The sequence below is a fragment of the Syngnathoides biaculeatus genome, chromosome 2 (genome assembly GCF_019802595.1).
Source record: "Syngnathoides biaculeatus isolate LvHL_M chromosome 2, ASM1980259v1, whole genome shotgun sequence".
In the NCBI taxonomy this organism is placed as follows: domain Eukaryota; kingdom Metazoa; phylum Chordata; class Actinopteri; order Syngnathiformes; family Syngnathidae; genus Syngnathoides; species Syngnathoides biaculeatus.
This window is the reverse complement of record NC_084641.1, coordinates 41,887,011-41,905,129: the sequence shown is the minus strand read 5'-3', so window position 1 is coordinate 41,905,129 and position 18,119 is coordinate 41,887,011. Positions and strand designations below refer to the sequence as shown.

General features: G+C 42.0%; 1 protein-coding gene across 7 annotated transcripts in view; it reads right to left on the bottom strand.

The window, feature by feature from the left end:
- The window catches only part of ccdc120a (coiled-coil domain containing 120a), a 48,437-nt gene that overhangs the window by 15,415 nt on the left and 14,903 nt on the right, over positions 1-18,119 (bottom strand). For 2 of the 7 annotated variants that reach the window (XM_061806139.1, XM_061806083.1), the window contains exons 2-4: positions 9,702-9,750; positions 5,939-6,066; positions 5,751-5,864 (exon numbers count right to left, since the gene is read on the bottom strand). In XM_061806139.1, coding sequence (XP_061662123.1) covers positions 5,751-5,864; positions 5,939-6,066; positions 9,702-9,750 — 291 coding nt within the window. Of the gene's footprint in view, positions 1-5,750; positions 5,865-5,938; positions 6,067-8,968; positions 9,083-9,639; positions 9,751-11,530; positions 11,685-17,815; positions 17,936-18,119 lie in introns of all 7 variants that reach the window. The other 5 variants (XM_061806110.1, XM_061806119.1, XM_061806115.1 and 2 more) reach the window with 5 other exon arrangements.

Sequence of the window (18,119 nt, the reverse complement as noted above, 5' to 3'; positions counted from 1 at the left end):
ATCTTATAACTGTATTGCTGTACCTGCAGTATCTGTTCTTCCTAAAAAAAAAAAAAGGCCTGGAGGGCAAATCTATTTTTTAAGGTAACTCAATGTGCTTTACATGATTAAAATGATTTAAAAGCAAACCTGAAAAAAAAGAAATGGAAAAGCTAAAAAATGGTCAATCATAATTATGAAAAAAAAAATTACTTGGACTAAATAACATTGACATTTTGAGGCTGACTTGACTTCTGCTTCAATTTATTCCATTTGTGTGCAGCATAATAACTAAATGTTTGCTTTGGACTAGGTGCTCCACTATCTAACCTGAGCCTGTAGACCTCAAGATTCCATGAGCATTTCTTTCATATATTCAGGACCTAAACCATTTAGTGATGACTCGAACAGTAGCAGAAATTTAATGTAAATTCTATAACCGACTGCAAGACACACTTTAGAATTGGAGTAATATGCACTGACATCTTTGTTCTGGTCAGAACCCGGTCTGCAACTGTTTAAGTCTATTTTGGAGGAGTGTAGTCCGAAGACCCTCTCAATAGTAATGCTTACCAAAGATAAGAGCATGGAGGAGGGACATGCAGCCCATCACCTTGAATATGTTATTCAGCTGGTCCAAGGCTGTTTAACTGATTGATTTTATTTGACTGCTGAATGTCAGATTGGAATTAATCAGCATATCAGTGATTCGTACATGGTCTGTATTTTTGAGACTGGAGCAATTCTCCTTTTTTTTTTTTTAATCCCAAAAACACTTCATGATCATTACCATCACCTCACTTGAGTTGTGGTTAAATTGAAGGAAATTTTGGTTGATCCAGGTATTTATTTTAGACCAGGTGCACTCAATGCGTCGATCGAGGCAGTTTCGATCGATCGCGACGGCTTGCCGAGAAATAAAAGAAAAGAAAAGACATCAACCGTATTTTTTTAACTTTAGCCCACCGCGCATGTGCAAACAACGACAGTACAGGAAAACATGCAGTCTTGACAAAGATGAGTATGGATGCTGCAGTACAGAAGACAAAAACGTATCACTTTCATCCAGAATAGGAGGCAGACTTTTTTTTTTTCACGGTCATTTTCGAAGTCCATTTGCCTCATCTGCCAGTGTAGTGAAATGTGGAACGGCATCTTCGAACTGTTTATGGAAAATATGACACCGACATTACACCGAAAAGCAAGCTGAGAATGAGAAAAGTGAACGAACTAAAATCCCAATTGGCCGCACAGCACCGAAACATCATTTCCGGGTTCGTCACATGAAAGAGGCACTGACTCGTTCAATCACAGCAAACAGAGTCAGTAATTTTGAGTTCCTTATCATGATTTTAGAGAAGTATCTAGCCCTGATAAACTCGCTTAAAATTACACAGCCTTTGTTTGTAGATATTGTAATACATCCGTTTAGTCTTACTCCACTTACGTTATCCACTTTGATTTAGAGACCTTGACCATCAAGGTGCCCCTACATGGTGTTCTAGGTCACTTCAAGATTGTCTTAATTTTAATAGGAGCAGCACCATCCATGACATTTCAGGTAAAGCCTACACACACACATAAACATCAAGTACGGTTGTAGTGCAAGTACCAAAAAACATCAACTAAAAAGCCAATGCTGAATCAATAACTCTGGTCACCAGCTTCTTCATACAGTCATGTCAGTGAATAAACCAAATGTTTTGGTAAAGGTATCAAAGCATTGCTGTTGTGTGTGGACTCCATCCATACATCCATCCATCCATCAATTTCTTGAGCCACTTATCCTCACGAAGATCACGGGCAGGAGGCGGGGTACACCCTAGGCTAGTTGCCAGCTAATCATAAGGTACATGGAGACAGACAACAGTCACACTCACAATCACACCTAGAAGGAATTTAAAGTCTCCAATTAATGCACGTTTTTGGGACGTGGGAGGAAACCGGAGAGCCCGTAGAAAACCCATGCGGCACGGGGAGAACATGCAAACTTAACACAGACAGGGCCGGATTTTAACCCCGATCCTCTGAACTGTGAGGCCAATGCTCTACAACTGCCCCCGTGCTGCCCTGTGTGGACTTTTTTTATGTCTTTGATTTTTTTCCTGAACACAGCCACATCCTAGTTATAAGAGGTAACGCACTCTTGTGCAAGCAGAGTTATTTTTATTTATTTTGTTTATCCTTTATTTAATTTGCCAAAAGACCAATTCAAACAGCACATCTCTTGCAGTGGTGACCTGGCCAAAAGGCAGTAAGTCAACCACATAAAAGATTATTTCAGATGTTTATTTCCACCTCCCCTTCCAAAACAATTAAAAAAAAATTTTTTTTTACAAATTCTAGATCACATCATTACTGGAAAACGCTTTTAGAGGATATTGCTAAACCAACCTTTTATTTTATTTGCCACAGTATTGTCTGTTAGTGCCTCTGTAAACATCCATTCACCAGAAGATGGTCGACATGTGAGGACAAAAAGAACTTTACGTATTCAGCAGCACACGGCAAAAGATTAATGACCATAAACACATGTACGTACAACATGGCAACATGACTGTGCACAGAGGCTTCCATAGTGGAAACGCGTATGTGCACAACACACATACATGAAATACACAATGAATCACACACAGCACAATATAAAGTATACCATCTATACTATCCATCCATTTTCCAACCCGCTTATCCTCACAAGGGTCACAGTAGTGCTGGCACCTATTCCAGCTATCTTTGGGCAGGAGGTGGGGTCCACCCTGAACTGTTTGCCAGCCAATTGCAGGGCACATAGAAACAACTATTTGCACTCGCATTGACACCTTCGGGCAATTTAGACTCCAAGTGCCCGGAGAAAACCCATGCAGGCACGGGGAAAACATGGAAACTCTGCAAAGGCGGGGCTGTGATTTGAATCCCGAGTCCTCAGAACTGTGAGGCAGACACTCTAACCAGATGTGCAGCCACTCAGTAAATATGAAATCTAAATCAAAATCATCTCTGTATTCCTGAGTCCCGGACGTTTTTCTGCAGAGGTTTGAAATGGACCAATGACCAATTGAGTTTCTCGGGCTTATCTTTACTCGTGAAGAGCTCATTCTACCTCTATGCTCCCTAGCCAGTGCAGTCAACATAACAAACACATGCTCTCACAAGTGGGTCTTCTACACAGAGGGAACCAATCAGAGGATAAACGTCTTAGCCAAATATGGACAAAGCCGTTACAAAATTGGGTCAGCCCTGTGCAGCCCTATGAGGAGAGGGGGGCGGGGGTGTGGGGCACAAACCAGTTCAATCTGTAGGCCGGTTCTGAGCCCGGATAAATGCAGAAGGTTGCGTCAGGAAGGGCATACGGCTTAAAACGGCGCCAAAAAAATATGAGCATTCATGTAAAGAATACCATACCGGATTGGTCGTGGGGCGGGTTAACAATGCCCGCCCCCGGCACCATTAACCTGCAGGGTGTTGGTGGGAATTCAGCTACGGTGGATCAAAGACGAAGAAAAGGAAACCGGCTTTGTCGGCAGAAGAAGAGGAATGCACAGAGCCTACAACTGAGTGTTGGGACTTTGAATGTTGGAACTATGAGAGGAAAAGCTCAAGAGTTGGTTGACATGATGATTTGGAGAAAGGTTGATATATTGTGCATCTAAGAGAGCAAGCGGAAAGGTAGTAAGGCGAGACGTTTAGGAGCAAGGTTTAAATTATTCTACAATGGAGTAGATGGCAATAGAAATGGAGTAGGGATTATTTTAAAGGAAGAGCTGGCTAAGAATATTTTGTAGGTGAAAAGAGTATCAGATCGAGTGATGAGAATGAAATTTGAAATTGAGGGAATGTATAATGTGATTAGCGGCTATGCCCCACAGGTAGGATGTGACTTTGAGTTGAGTTGAAAGAAAAAATCTGGAAGCAACTAGACGATGTAGTTCAGAACATCCCAGATAGAGAGTGAATTGTGATTGATGCAATGATGCAAATTGTAATGAACATGTTGAAGGAAAAAGGGACAATGAAGAAGTAATGGGTAAGTACGGCATCTCGGAAAGGAACTTTGAGGGACAGATGGTGGTGGACTCTCCAAAAATGATGGGAATGGCTATAGTGAACACTTTTTTCCAGACGTGGCAGGAACATATCGTGACCTACAAGAGCGGAGCTGGAAGCACGCAGGTGGATTACATTTTGTGCAGACGATGTAATCTGAAGGAGCTAAATGACTGTAAGGTAGTAGTAGGGGAGAGTGTAGCTCCACATCATAGGATGGTGGTGGGTAGGAAGATTAAGAAGACAAAGCTCGAGCAGAGAACCATGCGGTTGAAGCTAAGAAAGGAAGAATATTGTGCGGCCTTTCAGAAAGAGGTGAGACAGGCTTTCGATGGACACAATGAGCTCCCGGAAGACTGGACTGCAGCACCCATTGTGATCAGAGAGACAGGCAGGAGAGTACTTGCTGTGTCTTCTGGTAGGAAAGAGGAGAAGGAGACTGGATCAAAATACAGGAAGTCATACAAGGAGAGATTTGCGAAGAAGAAGTGGGATACTGAGAGGACTGAGGAGAGGCGAAAGGAATACATTGAGACGCGACGTAGGGCAAAGGTAGAGGTGGAGAAGGCTAAACAAGAGGCATATGATGACATGTATAACAAGTTGGACATGAAAGAAGGAGAAAAGGATCTCTCCAGGTTGGCCAGACAGAGGGCTAAAGATGGGAAGGATGTGCAGCAGGTAAGGGTGATTAAGGATAGAGATGGAAATGTTTTGAATGGTGCCAGTAGTGTGCTAAATAGATGGAAAGAATATTTTGAGAAGTTGACGAATGGAGAAAATGAGAGAGAAGGAAGCGTAGAAGTGTGAAGGGCCCAGAAGTAGCAATGAATAGTAAGGGGAAAGTTAGAAAGGCACTTAAGAGGATGAAAAATGGAAAGGTAGTTCTGTTTTAAGTTCTGTTTTACTTCGGCTCATCTTCATTCCTCTCCTTTCCAGTGCATGCCTCCATCTTTCTAATTGGTCTTCCCCCTGCTCCCTGCTTTCACTGCATACCACAATATCTGCGAAGATCATGGTCCAAGGATCCTCATCTTTCAGCCTATCCATTACCACAGCAAACAGCAAGGTGCTCAGAACTGATCCCTGATGCAGTCCCACCTCCACCTTAAATTCTTCTATCACACCTACAGCACACCTCACCACTGTTCTGCTGCCATCATACATGTCCTGTACTATTCAAACATATTTTTCTGCCACACCAGACTTACGCATGCAGTACCACAAGTCCTCTCTCTCTGTCATCTTTTTCTTGATCAACAGACACAATGTAGCTCCTTCTGACCTTTTCTGTACTCTTCCACGAGCATCCCCAAGGAAAATAATGCATCTGTTTTTCTCTTTCTAGGCACGATACCATACTGTTTTTCGCACGTACTTACTTCTGTCTTAAGTCTACTCTCCACAACTCTTTCCCATAACTTCATTGTTTGGCTCATCAACTTTATTCCTCTATAGTTCCCACAGCTCTGCAATTCGCCTTTGTTCTTAAATATAGGAACTCGCACACATTTTCGCCATTCATCAGGCATCTTCTCGCTTTCTAGTATTCTGTTCAATAAGTTGGTCAAAACTCTACCACCACTTCTCCAACTTGTTCTGTCCGTTTGAGTACAACAAAACCACAGTGCCAGCTTAACAAGTCCACTCTGACACATCCTCCTTTCTGTTTTACTTAACACCTGAACGGGACACACAAAAAAAGGAAGTGATGACACAAACATCACCTCTCCTTTGGAGTTCCTGTTTGCTTTTCGGGACGTCTCGCCTCTGCGCCTCACAAAGGGGACTTTTTCCCCCGCTGACAAGGGGAAGTCAATGGGTAGTGCTCCTGTCAGCTCCTGATGAGATTGACAATTTGCAACATGAAAACAGGTGCACCGTGATAAAGGCAAGTGCACGTGACGTCACTCACCGCCTCCTGGAGACACACACGTTGCAGCTCAGTCAATCGCGCGCTGAGCAGTGCCTGCAGGCTCTGCCTCCTCTCTTGTAGCTCCAACATGCGCTCCTTTTGTTTCCTGTTCCAAAATGTGAGAGGAGCTAAACACACAAAAATATAAACAACAAAAGTTAATGGGCATTTCGTTGTTTAGTAACCATGAGTTTATAAGATTAAATAATTTCAGCCTTAAATACTGGCCCAAATAAATCAGCAGTCTTGCAAAATATTGGTATTTGAAATAATCAAGGAATGACAAAAACACAAAAATACCAGTACATGGTTCCCTCACTACTTGGCGCTTCACTCCTTGTGGCTTCAGTGCTTTGTATTTTTTCCACCCAAAACACCAAACATTGGAAAAATATCGCCGTAGTGTCATATTACGGGAAGACGCATCTATACAAGCTGCGTGACTGCTCCCTGACACAACATTAACCAATGAGAGAATGTAGGTATTTATGTTGTAATCTGATTGACTGCGCATCTTTGAAGCCTCACCCAGCCACGTCCGTCCCAGAAGAGAAGAGGGAGATGATGACAATCAGTGAAAGAATAAAACTTTTGGATAAATAAAAAGGTGGAAGAAATTACTTTTGTGGCACACCATTATGGTGAGAATAAATCCACTGGTGTGCTCCACAAAGATGGATGTGGTAAACATCCTTAAAACCACTTCAACAACTTTTAATAAGGAACCAAAGCTGGTGGGGACTCTGCAAAATAAGAGGAGTGTTTGAATGAAAGCTGCATTAGCTTTGTGGACAGCAGATTACAGAAATTGTGTTTGTTCACCAACATGATCAGGACAAAGGCTAAAGCCCATTATGATCAAATCCTGCCCGGTGACAATTATGATTTATTGTTATTGTTTAACTAGACACTTGTACTGTTGTAATATTTGTTTCAAGTATGCAAAGTATAAATACTGTCCCGTTGACATATTTTAAACATTTTGGTACCCACATACAAACACAAACACAACAACAACTCCCCATCTCTAAGATAAAACAAACTCAGCTACATTGTCAGCTCCTCCAGCAGAAGATTCTAACCTCTAAAGTGATGAATGGTAACTATGAAGTAATATAATACATTAAGTGTTTTTTTATTTATATTATAAATGTATAATACTCTATATATTGTTTTTTTATAATTACAGACTTGACTAAATACCTCTTTTTTTCTCAAATATGTAAACAGTATTTGTACTTTGTTCTTAAACATTCTGGTACCCAAATAAACATACAGTGAAGAAAATAAGTGTTTGAACACCCTGCTATATTGTACGTTCTCCCACTTAGAAATCATGGAGGGGTCTGAAATTTTTAGCGGAGGTGCATGTCCACTGTGAGAGAGATAATCTAAAAAGAAAAATCCAGGAATCACAATGTATGATTTTTTTAACAATTTATCTGTGTGATACAGCTGCAAATAAGTATTTGGACACCTGTCTATCAGCAAGAATTCTGACCCTCAAAGTCCTGTTAGTCCGCCTTTAAAAGTCCACCTCCACTCCGTATTATCCTGAATCAGATGCACCTGTGTGTAGTTAGCTGCATAAAGACACCTGTCCACCCCATACAATCAGTAAGATTCGAACTTGTAACATGGCCAAGACCAAAGAGCTGTCCAAAGAGACACCAGAGACAAAAATTGTACTACTCCACAAGGCTGGAAAGGGCTACGGAGAAATTGCCAAGCAGCTTGGTGGAAAAAAAGGTCCACTGTTGGAGCAATCATGAGAAAATGGAAGAAGCTAAACATGAGGGTCAATCTCAATCGGAGTGAAGCCCCATGCCCCTCGTCGGGTCTCAATGATCCTTAGAAAGGTGAGGAATCAGCCCAGGACGACATGACAGGACATGGTCAATGACCTGACAAGAGCTGGGACCACCGTTTCCAAGGTGACTGTTGGTAATACACTAAGATGTCATGGTTTGAAATCATGCATGGCACAGAAGGTTTCTATGCTTAAACTCACACATGTCAAGGCCCGTCTTAAGTTTGCCAATGACCATTTGGATGATACGGAGGAGTCATGGGAGAAAGTTTTGTGGTCAGATGAGACCAAAATGGAACTTTTTGGTCATAATTCCACAAACCATGTTTGGAGGAAGACAAATGATGAGTTCCATCCCAAGAACACCATCCCTACTGTGAAGCATGGGGGTTGTAGTATCATGATTTGGTGGTGTTTTTCTGCACATAGGACAGGACGACTGCACTGTATTTAGGAGGGGATGACCCCGGCCATGTATTTTCGATTTTTGGGAACAACCTCTTTCCCTCAGTCAGAACATTGAAGATGGGCCGTGGCTGGGTCTTTCAACATGACAATGACCCGAAGCACACAGCCAGGAAAACCAAGGAGTGTCTCCGTAAGAAGCATACCGAGGTTCTGGCATGGTCAAGCCAGTCTCCAGACCTAAACCCCATAGCAAATCTTTGGAGGGCACTGAAACTCCATGTTTCTCAACGAGAGCCCAGAAACCTGTCTGATCTAGAGGAGATCTCTGTGGAGGTTTTGAAATACTTATTTCCGGCGGTATCACACAAATAAAGCGTTAAAAAAAAATCATGCATTTTGATTTCTGGATTTTTCTTTTTAAAATTTCAGACCCCTCCATGATTTCTAAGTGGGAGAACTTGCAATATAGCTGGGTGTTCAAATACTTTTCTACACTGCACATCCCCCCCATCGTCGCGGTTTTTCACTTTTGGCGGGTGGTTCTGGTAACAATTACCTGAAAAAAATGAGGGATTACTGTTTCTGTTTAACTTGAAGTACTGCTCCAGTCATGATCCAGCTGGTACAAACACGATTTTATACTTCACTGTCAATGAGCTGAAAGACTTCAGCAAAGGATACATCAGTGATCCATCATTTTAGTTAGCCTGTGGACCCTCCTCAATGATTGATCCTCACTACTCAATGTGCATTTAATGCATCCTGCTATATGCAGAAAGTCACATGACCAAATCCAGAAAAAGAGACGAGACCTTAAATAGGCAGTTCTCGAATATTCCACACCGATCCCCATCCGACGACGTAATAGAGTCCCCTCTTTCAGAACGTTCAACAAAGGTTCCGCTTCAGATGATGTAATAAGGAGTCTACGTAATAAAGAATGTATGTAAGAATGAAAAATATAGAATGAATACAGAACGAATGCAATACAATGTTATACATAACTAAATATCAAATAAAATAATGGCTGAAAAAAAATTGACATAAAACATGCACTTTAAATGCTATTTATCTACTTAGTGCTGTCACTCCCAGCCTGCTCCCAGGTAGCTTATATACATGCTAAAACACACACTAGCATGCATGCTAATAATTTAACCAGTGGTTTCAGTTGTACTTCATGAGACTAGTCACACAACAACATTGACAGATTTTATAATTTGATTTGCACATAAAGTGGGGCACGTTTATAAGGCAGCTCGGACATCTATTTCAGAGAAAATTCAAGACTTTTAAGTGCACCTTATATTTGTAAAATAATGGTACCACGAATGGGCAAGGGCATACTGTATTTCCCCTAATTAGCATGTTGTCGCAGAGGTAAGAGGTTTTGCCAATAATGTACCTCCCCTGATTGGCATAAACTGTGGCTTAACATATACACTTTTCACAAACTTGAACATGCATACACATTGTCTCTTACAAGGTGCCGAGGTTAGTTGGCCTTTGGCCTCCATAACTTGTGTGTCCCATGTGAGTCCGTACCTCCTTCATGAATGACTGACTCTTGTTCGGCCCAAGCAACCACTTTCACCTGCCACACACACATGAAACAATCTCTGAAAAACACACAAGGCACACATACACACATCAAATACCCGATGAATCTCTTCCTCTCTCACACACAAAGACGCGCACACAAACAACAATCAAGAGGAAGGTTCACTCAACGAGCTGTCTCGACTCAATACCGTCTGACTTTCAAAACTATTGTGAAGTCAGTGCCACCTGATTTGCAGCAAATAATCAATTGCTCACTTCAGTCTGGCCAGTTTCCCAAAGCTCTTAAAGTAGCTGCTGTTAAGCCTCTTCGAAAAAACAGAGCACTGGACGATTCCATGTTAGCAAGCTATAGACCCATCTCAAATCTCCTGTTCATAGCTAAGATTCTTGAGAAAGTTATTTTTAATCAATCATTTTTTAATTTCTTGAATTTAAATGGACTTTTTGACAAATTTCGATCAGGCTTTCGAACTCATCACAGTAAAGAATCTGCTCTTATTGAAGTGCTAAATGATATAAGGTTGAATACTGACTCAGGAAAGGTGTCAATTTTGGTCTTGTTGGATCTCAGCGCGGCTTTTGATATGGTAGATCACAATAAACTGCTGAACAGGCTGGAAACGTGGGTAGGACTAAATGGAACGGTCCTTAAATAATTTAGGTCCTACCTGGAGGAAAGGAGCTACTTTGTGACCATTGCAGATGCTCCGTCTCAGCAAATGGAAATGTCCTATGGGGTCCCTCAAATTTCACTTCTTGGACCTCTCCTGTTCAGCCTGTATATGCTACCCTTGGGTCAAATTCTTAAAAACTTTAATTTTGACTACCATAGCTATACAGATGACACAGTTATATTTAGCAGTGTCTCCAGATGACTACAGTTCAATTGAGCTATTGTGCCACTGTCTAAATCAGATAAATAACTGGATGAGCCTAAATTTTCTTCATCTAAACACAACAAAACTGAGACAATTCTTTTTGGGGAATAAAGAAAAGAGAAATGCTTTTGTAAACACCTGGACGCTCTATCTTTAAAAACCAAAGACTAAGTCCGAAACCTTCATGTTCTGATTGATTCTGACCTGACTTTCAACAATCATATCAAATCAATCACAAAAGCTGCCTTCTACCATCTGAAGAACATATTTAGAGTGAAATCTTGTATGTGTCAAGTAGAACATAAAAAAGCTTTTATCTCAAGTAGACTTTACTACTGTAATGGTCTTCTGACTGGACTCCCAAAAACTGAGTATTAAACAGCTGCAGCTCATTCAGAATGCTGCAGCTCGCGTTCTAACCAAAACTAAGCGGTCAAAGCATATAACTCCAATCCTAAAGTCTTTGCACTGGCTTCCAGTCAGTTTCAGAATAGATTTTAAAGATCTCCTACTGGCCTATAAATCGCTAAATGATTTAGGTCCTGAATACATGAAAGAAATGCTTACGGAATACAAACCAAGTAGAGCTCTGAGATTGACTGACTCAGGTCAAATAGTGGAGCGCAGAGTCCAAAGCAAACACGGTGAAGCAGCATTTAGCTATTATGCAGTACACAAATGGAATAAGTTGCCAACAGAGGTGAGGTCAGCCCCAAGTGTGAATGTTTTTAAATCCAGGTTGAAAACTCTTTTTTTTTTTCTCATGCGTTTTAGAATATATCCACTTTTTGATCATATTTCTTGCACTGTATGTGGTTTTAATTGTCTTTTTTAAAATATCTTCTTTGTCATTTATATTGTTTTTATGCCATTTTAAATCTTTTATTTCTTTGTTTTCAAATTTCTTTAATCATGTAAAGCACATTGAGTTACCTTGTGTATGAAATGCGCTATACAAATAAATTAGCTTTGCTTTGCTTTGCTCAGGCAGGAATTTAAATTCATTCAAGTTCATCCAAGAATCAGAATAAAGTTTTGATGTTGGGATTCCAGTTTGGATGTCAGGAAAGTACAGTCATCTTCATACCTAATGGAAAGAAACAAAACCAGTGAGATTTAACATTTCACTTTGTTGATGTAGTTTGCACTCTTTATCCAAAGCACATGCTGATACATACATAGACAGTAAATGTGTGATATCAGGCTGAATGTCCGTAAGAATAGGAAGTCGAACTGAACAGGAAACAGGAAGAGGACCCCAGTGATGGGAAAAAAAAGGAAATGTTTGAGTTAGAGTAATGTGAACTTGAGCAAAAAAGGACCAGGAATCCGATGCAGAATATGACCTGAAAGCTCACAGGGCACAGAATGCCTGTCATCATCTTAAAAAACAGGTGGGAACGTTTTCTTTGTGTTTTGATAATGACACAGTAGTCAATGCAGAGCTGCAAAGGGAGTGAAAACAGCGTAACATACAAACAAACACACACACGTTCATTCAGTCAAAGGAGGGTTTCTGCAGAGAAAGACAGGCAAATACAGGATTTAAATATCCATGTGTGTGTGCGCATGAGTGGGTGGTTCCATGAGTGTGCATATGTACATAGACTAGATCTGTTTCCACATGATCAGTTTAGGACCAAAAACCAGGTCTCTGTGAGGGAAACCCATTTTACAATTATCAAGCAGCTATTCTGGACAGGTCTAAGTTACCTTATCCCCCAGTCTCTCCACCTGTGGAACCAACCTCATACAAGATGTCAAGGAAATAAATCACATATCTCAACAAAATTTACAATGAGCACTACAAATGCCTGGTTCAAAGCCCTTCAACCAAAACCTGAATGCAGCAGGCAAAGGTGTCTTGGCTATAAGATACTCTTTCGATGGGGGTAGGAAGGACACAAAGATAAACCATTTTGCTCATTTCCTTGGGCAGGGCATGACATGAATTCATTGTGAAATCTACTGGCTCACTGAGAAAACTAAATAGTGTGTCAGTAAAGTTTTGATGGCACTCAATGATGATTAGCCAAATTTCAAGGCCAGAAATTTAATCGAACTGAAATGAATCTCAGCCCAGTAGAGTAGCTGTATCGATGGCGTCGCAGTTCAAAAGACCGGGGTTAAAATCCTGACCAGTGCGGAGTTTGCATGTTCTCCCCGTGCCAGCATGGGTTTTCTCCGGGCACTCTGGCTTCCTCCCACAACCCAAAAACATATATTAATAGGAGACTCTAAATTTCCCCTAGGTGTGATTAGTGTGATTGTTGTCTGTCTCCATGTGCCTTACGATTAGCTGGCAACCAGTTCAGGATGTGCTCCGCCTCCTGCCCGATGAGAGCTGGGATTAGTTCCAGCACTCCCGCGACCCTCGTGAGGATATGTGGCTCAGAAAATGGATGGATGGATGGATGGATGAAATTAATCTAGATGGGCGTGGAGGTTGCTGATGGTATACTCAACAACGGTACAGGCAGGACAGTGTACAACTGGCTGGCACATCTCCATCACAGTTCTGAAGACCGGGGTTCAAATCCCAGCTCTCACCGTGTGGAATTTGTATGTTCTCCTGGTGTTTGCGTCGGTTTTCTCTGGGTATTCCGAACATAATGGAATATGAATGAATGAACTATAGTCCATTAACTTCAGTTTTCAGTCAATATTGGGTTTTGCTATCGATGTTATATATGTTTAGAATTATTTTATTATCGTTCAGTGTTTCCTCAGGCGAAGCCCTCTACACGAGGAGCTGTAATGGACCGTGGCCATGGTCCTGGCTCATCTAGTCCTCTGTCACCATTATTTGGCTCCATTTATGCCACTACAATGGGATTCCATGCCGGTGTCCTGTGGCCAGAGTCTGCTGTCGGCTCTTAGTAGTGGGGGCTGGCCAAAATCATGTTTCCCACATGGCTTCTCTGCGCCCTGTCATAAGTCATAATATTATTGCATGTTCATCAGTATTTTGTTTTTACACTGAGTGTAGGGACTTTGAATGTTGGGACTATGACAGGAAAAGCTCAGGAGTTGGTTGACATGATGATTAGGAGAAAGGTTGATATTCTGTGCATCCAAGAGAGCAGGTGGAAAGGTAGTAAGGCTAGAAGTTTGGGAGCAGGGTTTAAATTATTCTACCACGGAGTAGATGGGAAGAGAAATGGAGTAGGGGTTATTTTAAAGGAAGAGCTGGCTAAGAATGTCTTGGAGGTGAAAAGAGTATCAGATCGAGTGATGAGACTAAAATTTGAAATTGAGGGTGTTATGTATAATGTGGTTAGCGGCTATGCACCACAGGTAGGATGTGACCTAGAGTTGAAAGAGAAATTCTGGAAGGAACTAGATGAAGTAGTTCTGAGCATCCCAGACAGCGAGAGAGTTGTGATTGGTGCAGATTGTAATGGACATATTGGTAAAGGAAACAGGGGCGATGAAGAAGTGATGGGTAAGTACGGCATCCAGGAAAGGAACTTTGAAGGGCAGATGGTGGTGGACTTTGCAAAAAGGATGGAGATGGCTGTAGTGAACACTTATTTCCAGAAGAGGGAGGAACATATAGTGACCTACAAGAGCGGAGGTAGAACCACGCAGGTAGATTATATTTTGTGCAGACGATGTAATCTGAAGGAGGTTACTGACTGTAAAGTAGTGGTAGGGGAGAGTGTAGCTCGACAGCATAGGATGGTAGTATGTAGGATGATTCTGGTGGTGGGTAGGAAGATTAAGAAGACAAAGGTAGAGGAGAGAACCATGTGGTGGAAGCTGAGAAAGGAAGAATGTTGTGCGGCCTTCCGGAAAGAGGTGAGACAGGCTCTCGATGGACAACCGAAGCTCCCGGAAGACTGGACGACGACAGCCAAGGTGATCAGAGAGACAGGCAGGAGAGTACTTGGTGTGTCATCTGGTAGGAAAGGGGAGAAGGAGACTTGGTGGTGGAACCCCAAAATACAGGGAGTCATACAAGGAAAGAGATTAGCGAAGAAGAAGTGGGATACTGAGAGGACTGAGGAGAGGCGAAAGGAGTACATCGAGATGCGACGTAGGGCAAAGGTAGAGGTGCCAAAGGCTAAACAAGAGGCATATGAAGACATGTAGACCAGGTTGGATACGAAAGAAGGAGAAAAGGATCTCTACAGGTTTGCCAGACAGAGGGATAGAGATGGGAAGGATGTGCAGAAGGTTAGGGTGATTAAGGATAGAGATGGAAATGTGTTGACTGGTGCCAGTAGTGTGCTAAATAGATGGAAAGAATACTTTGAGAAGTTGATGAATGAAGAAAATGAGAGAGAAGGAAGAGTTGAAGAGGCAAGTGTGAAGGACCAGGAAGTGGCAATTATTACTGAGGGCAAAGTCAGAAAGGCACTACAAAGGATGAAAAATGGAAAGGCAGTTGGTCTGGATGACATACCGGTAGAGGTATGGAAGCAATTTGGAGAGATGGCTGGTTTTTGACCAACTTATTCAACAGAATACTAGCGGGCGAAAAGATGCCTGAAGAATGGAGGAAAAGTGTTCTAATTCCCATTTTTAAGAACAAAGGGGATGTTCAGAGCTGTGGGAACTATAGAGGAATAAAGTTGATGAGCCACACAATGAAGTTATGGGAAAGAGTAGTGGAGGCTAGACTCAGGACAGAAGTAAGTATCTGCGAGCAACAGTATGGTTTCATGCCTAGAAAGAGTACCACAGATGCATTATTTGCCTTGAGGATGCTCGTGGAAAAGTACAGAGAAGGTCAGAAGGAGCTACATTGTGTCTTTGTGGATCTAGAGAAAGCCTATGACAGAGTGCCAAGAGAGGAACTCTGGTACTGCATGCGTAAGTCTGGTGTGGCAGAGAAGTACGTTAAAATAGTACAGGACATGTATGATGGCAGCAGAACAATGGTGAGGTGTGCCTTAGGTGTGACAGAGGAATTTAAGGTGGAGGTGGGACTGCATCAGGGATCAGCTCTGAGCCCCTTCCTGTTTGCAGTGGTAATGGATAGGCTGACAGATGAGGTTAGACTGGAATCCCCTTGGACCATGATATTCGCAGATGATATTGTGATATGCAGTGAAAGCAGGGAGCATGCAGAGGAACAATTAGAAAGATGGAGACATGCACTGGAAAGGAGAGTAATGAAGATTAGCCGAAGTAAAACAGAATATATGTGCGTGAATGAGAAAAGTGGAGGGGGAAGAGTGAGGCTACAGGGAGAAGAGATAGCGAGGGTGGACGACTTCAAATACTTGGGGTCAACAATACAGAGCAGAAATGAAGATGTTGAGGTTCTCGCTCGGAGTGACCAGGTTGGATAGGATTAAAAATGAGCTTATTAGAGGGACAGCCAAAGCTGGATGTTTTGGAGACAAGATTCGAGAGAGCAGACTTCGATGGTTTGGACATGTTCAGAGGCGAGAGAGTGAGTATGTTGGTAGAAGGATGCTGAGGATGGAGCTCCCAGGCAAAAGAGCGAGAGGAAAACCAAAGAGAAGGTTTATGGATGTGGTGAGGGAAGACATGAGGGCAGTTGGAGTTAGAGAGGAAGATGCAGGAGATAGGCTAAGATGGCAAAAGATGACACGCTGTGGCGACCCCTAACGGGACAAGCCGAAAGGAAAAGAAGAAAGATCAGTATTTTGTTTTTTAACTCCATGTGTGTGCCCCCTTGAACTTTTCAACCTTTCACCACATTTCAGGCTTCAAACATAATATAAAATTTATTTTTTTGGTCAAGAATCAACAACAAGTGGGACACAATCGTGAAGTGGAAGGAAATTTATTGGATATTTTTAACTTTTTAAACAAAACGTGAAAACCTGAAAAGTGGAGCATTCAATATTATTCGGCCCCCTTGCATTAAAACTTTGTAGCGCCACCTTTTGCTGCAATTACAGCTGCAAGTCGCTTGGGGTATGTCTCTATCAGTTTTGCACATGGAGAGAATGAAATTCTTGCCCATTCTTCCTTGCAAAACAGTTCGAGCTCAGTGAGGTTGGATGGAGTACGTTTGTGAACAGCAGTCTTCAGCTCTGCCACAGAATCTCGATTGGATTCAGGTCTGGACTTTGACTTGGCCATTCTAACACCTGGATATGTTCATTTGTGAACTATTACATTGTAGATTTGGCTTTATGTTTTGGATCATTGTCCTGTTGGATGATTAATTTCCGTCCCAGTGTCAGGTCTTTTGCAGAGTCCAACAGGTTTTCTTCCTGAATGGTCCTGTATTTAGCTCCATTCATCTTCCCATTAATTTTAACCATCTTCCCTGTCCCTGCTGAAGACAAAAAGGCCCAAACCATGAGGCTGCCACAACAATGTTTAACAGTGGGGATGGTCTGTCCAGGGTGATGAGCTGTGTTGCTTTTACGCCAAACATACTGTTTTGGATTGTGGCCAAAAAATCCAATTCTGGTTTCACCTGACCAGAGCACCTTCTTCTACATTTGGTGTGTCTCCCAGGTGGCTTGTGGCAAACTTTAAATGAGACTTTCTATAGATATCTTTGAGAAATGGCTTTCTTCTTGCCACTCTTCCATAAAGGGCAGATTTGTGCAGTGTACGACTAATTGTTGTCCTCTGGACAGACTCTCCCACCTCAGCTGTAGATCTCTGCACTTCTTCCAGAGTGATCATGGGGCTCTTGGCTGCATCTCTGATCAGTCTTCTCCTTGGTCAGGTCCTGGTAGATTTGCAGTGGTCTGATACGCCTTCCATTTCAATATGATTGCTTGCACAGTTCTCCTTTAGATGTTTAAAGCTTGTGAAATCCTTTTGTGTCCAAATCCGGCATTTAACTTCTCCACAACAGTATCTCGGACCTGCCTGTTGTGTTCCTTGGTCTTCATGATGCCCTCTGCACTTTAAACAGAACACTGAGACTATCACAGAGCAGGTGCATTTATACGGAGACTTGATTACACACAGGTGGATTCTATTTATCATCAGCAGTCAACATTGGATGATTCAGAGATCCTCACTGAACTTCTGGAGTGAATTTGCTGCACTGAAAGTAAAGGGGCCAAATAAAATTTCACGCCCCACTTTTCATTTTTTTATGTCTTAAAAAAGTATAAAATATCCAATAAATTTTGTTTCACTTCACGATTGTGTCCCACTTGTTGTTGATTCTTGACAAAAAAATTAAATTTTATATCTTTATGTTTGAAGCCTGAAATGTGGCGAAAGGTTGAAAAGTTCAAGTGGGCCGAATACTTTCACAAGGCACTGTACCTCAATGATGATGGTGTGATGTTCCCGTTGTCATGAGCAAGGCTGGACCACGGCCAAGAGGGGCGTGGCCTGGCCACCGCGCCAAGCAGTTTCATCTCTCACACCTGTCGCTGGTCACAGCTGTGTCACGTGAGGCACTGTGATTAGACAATGTATTTAATTTGGAGTTTTGTCACTGTTTTTTGTCAGTTCGTTGAGTATGCTTTCCCACACCCAGGTTTACTTTGCCACTGCGCCATTATAGTCCAGTCATGCTTTTGGTTATGCTCTTTAGGTGACTCATAGTTATTGGACATTGTTTCAT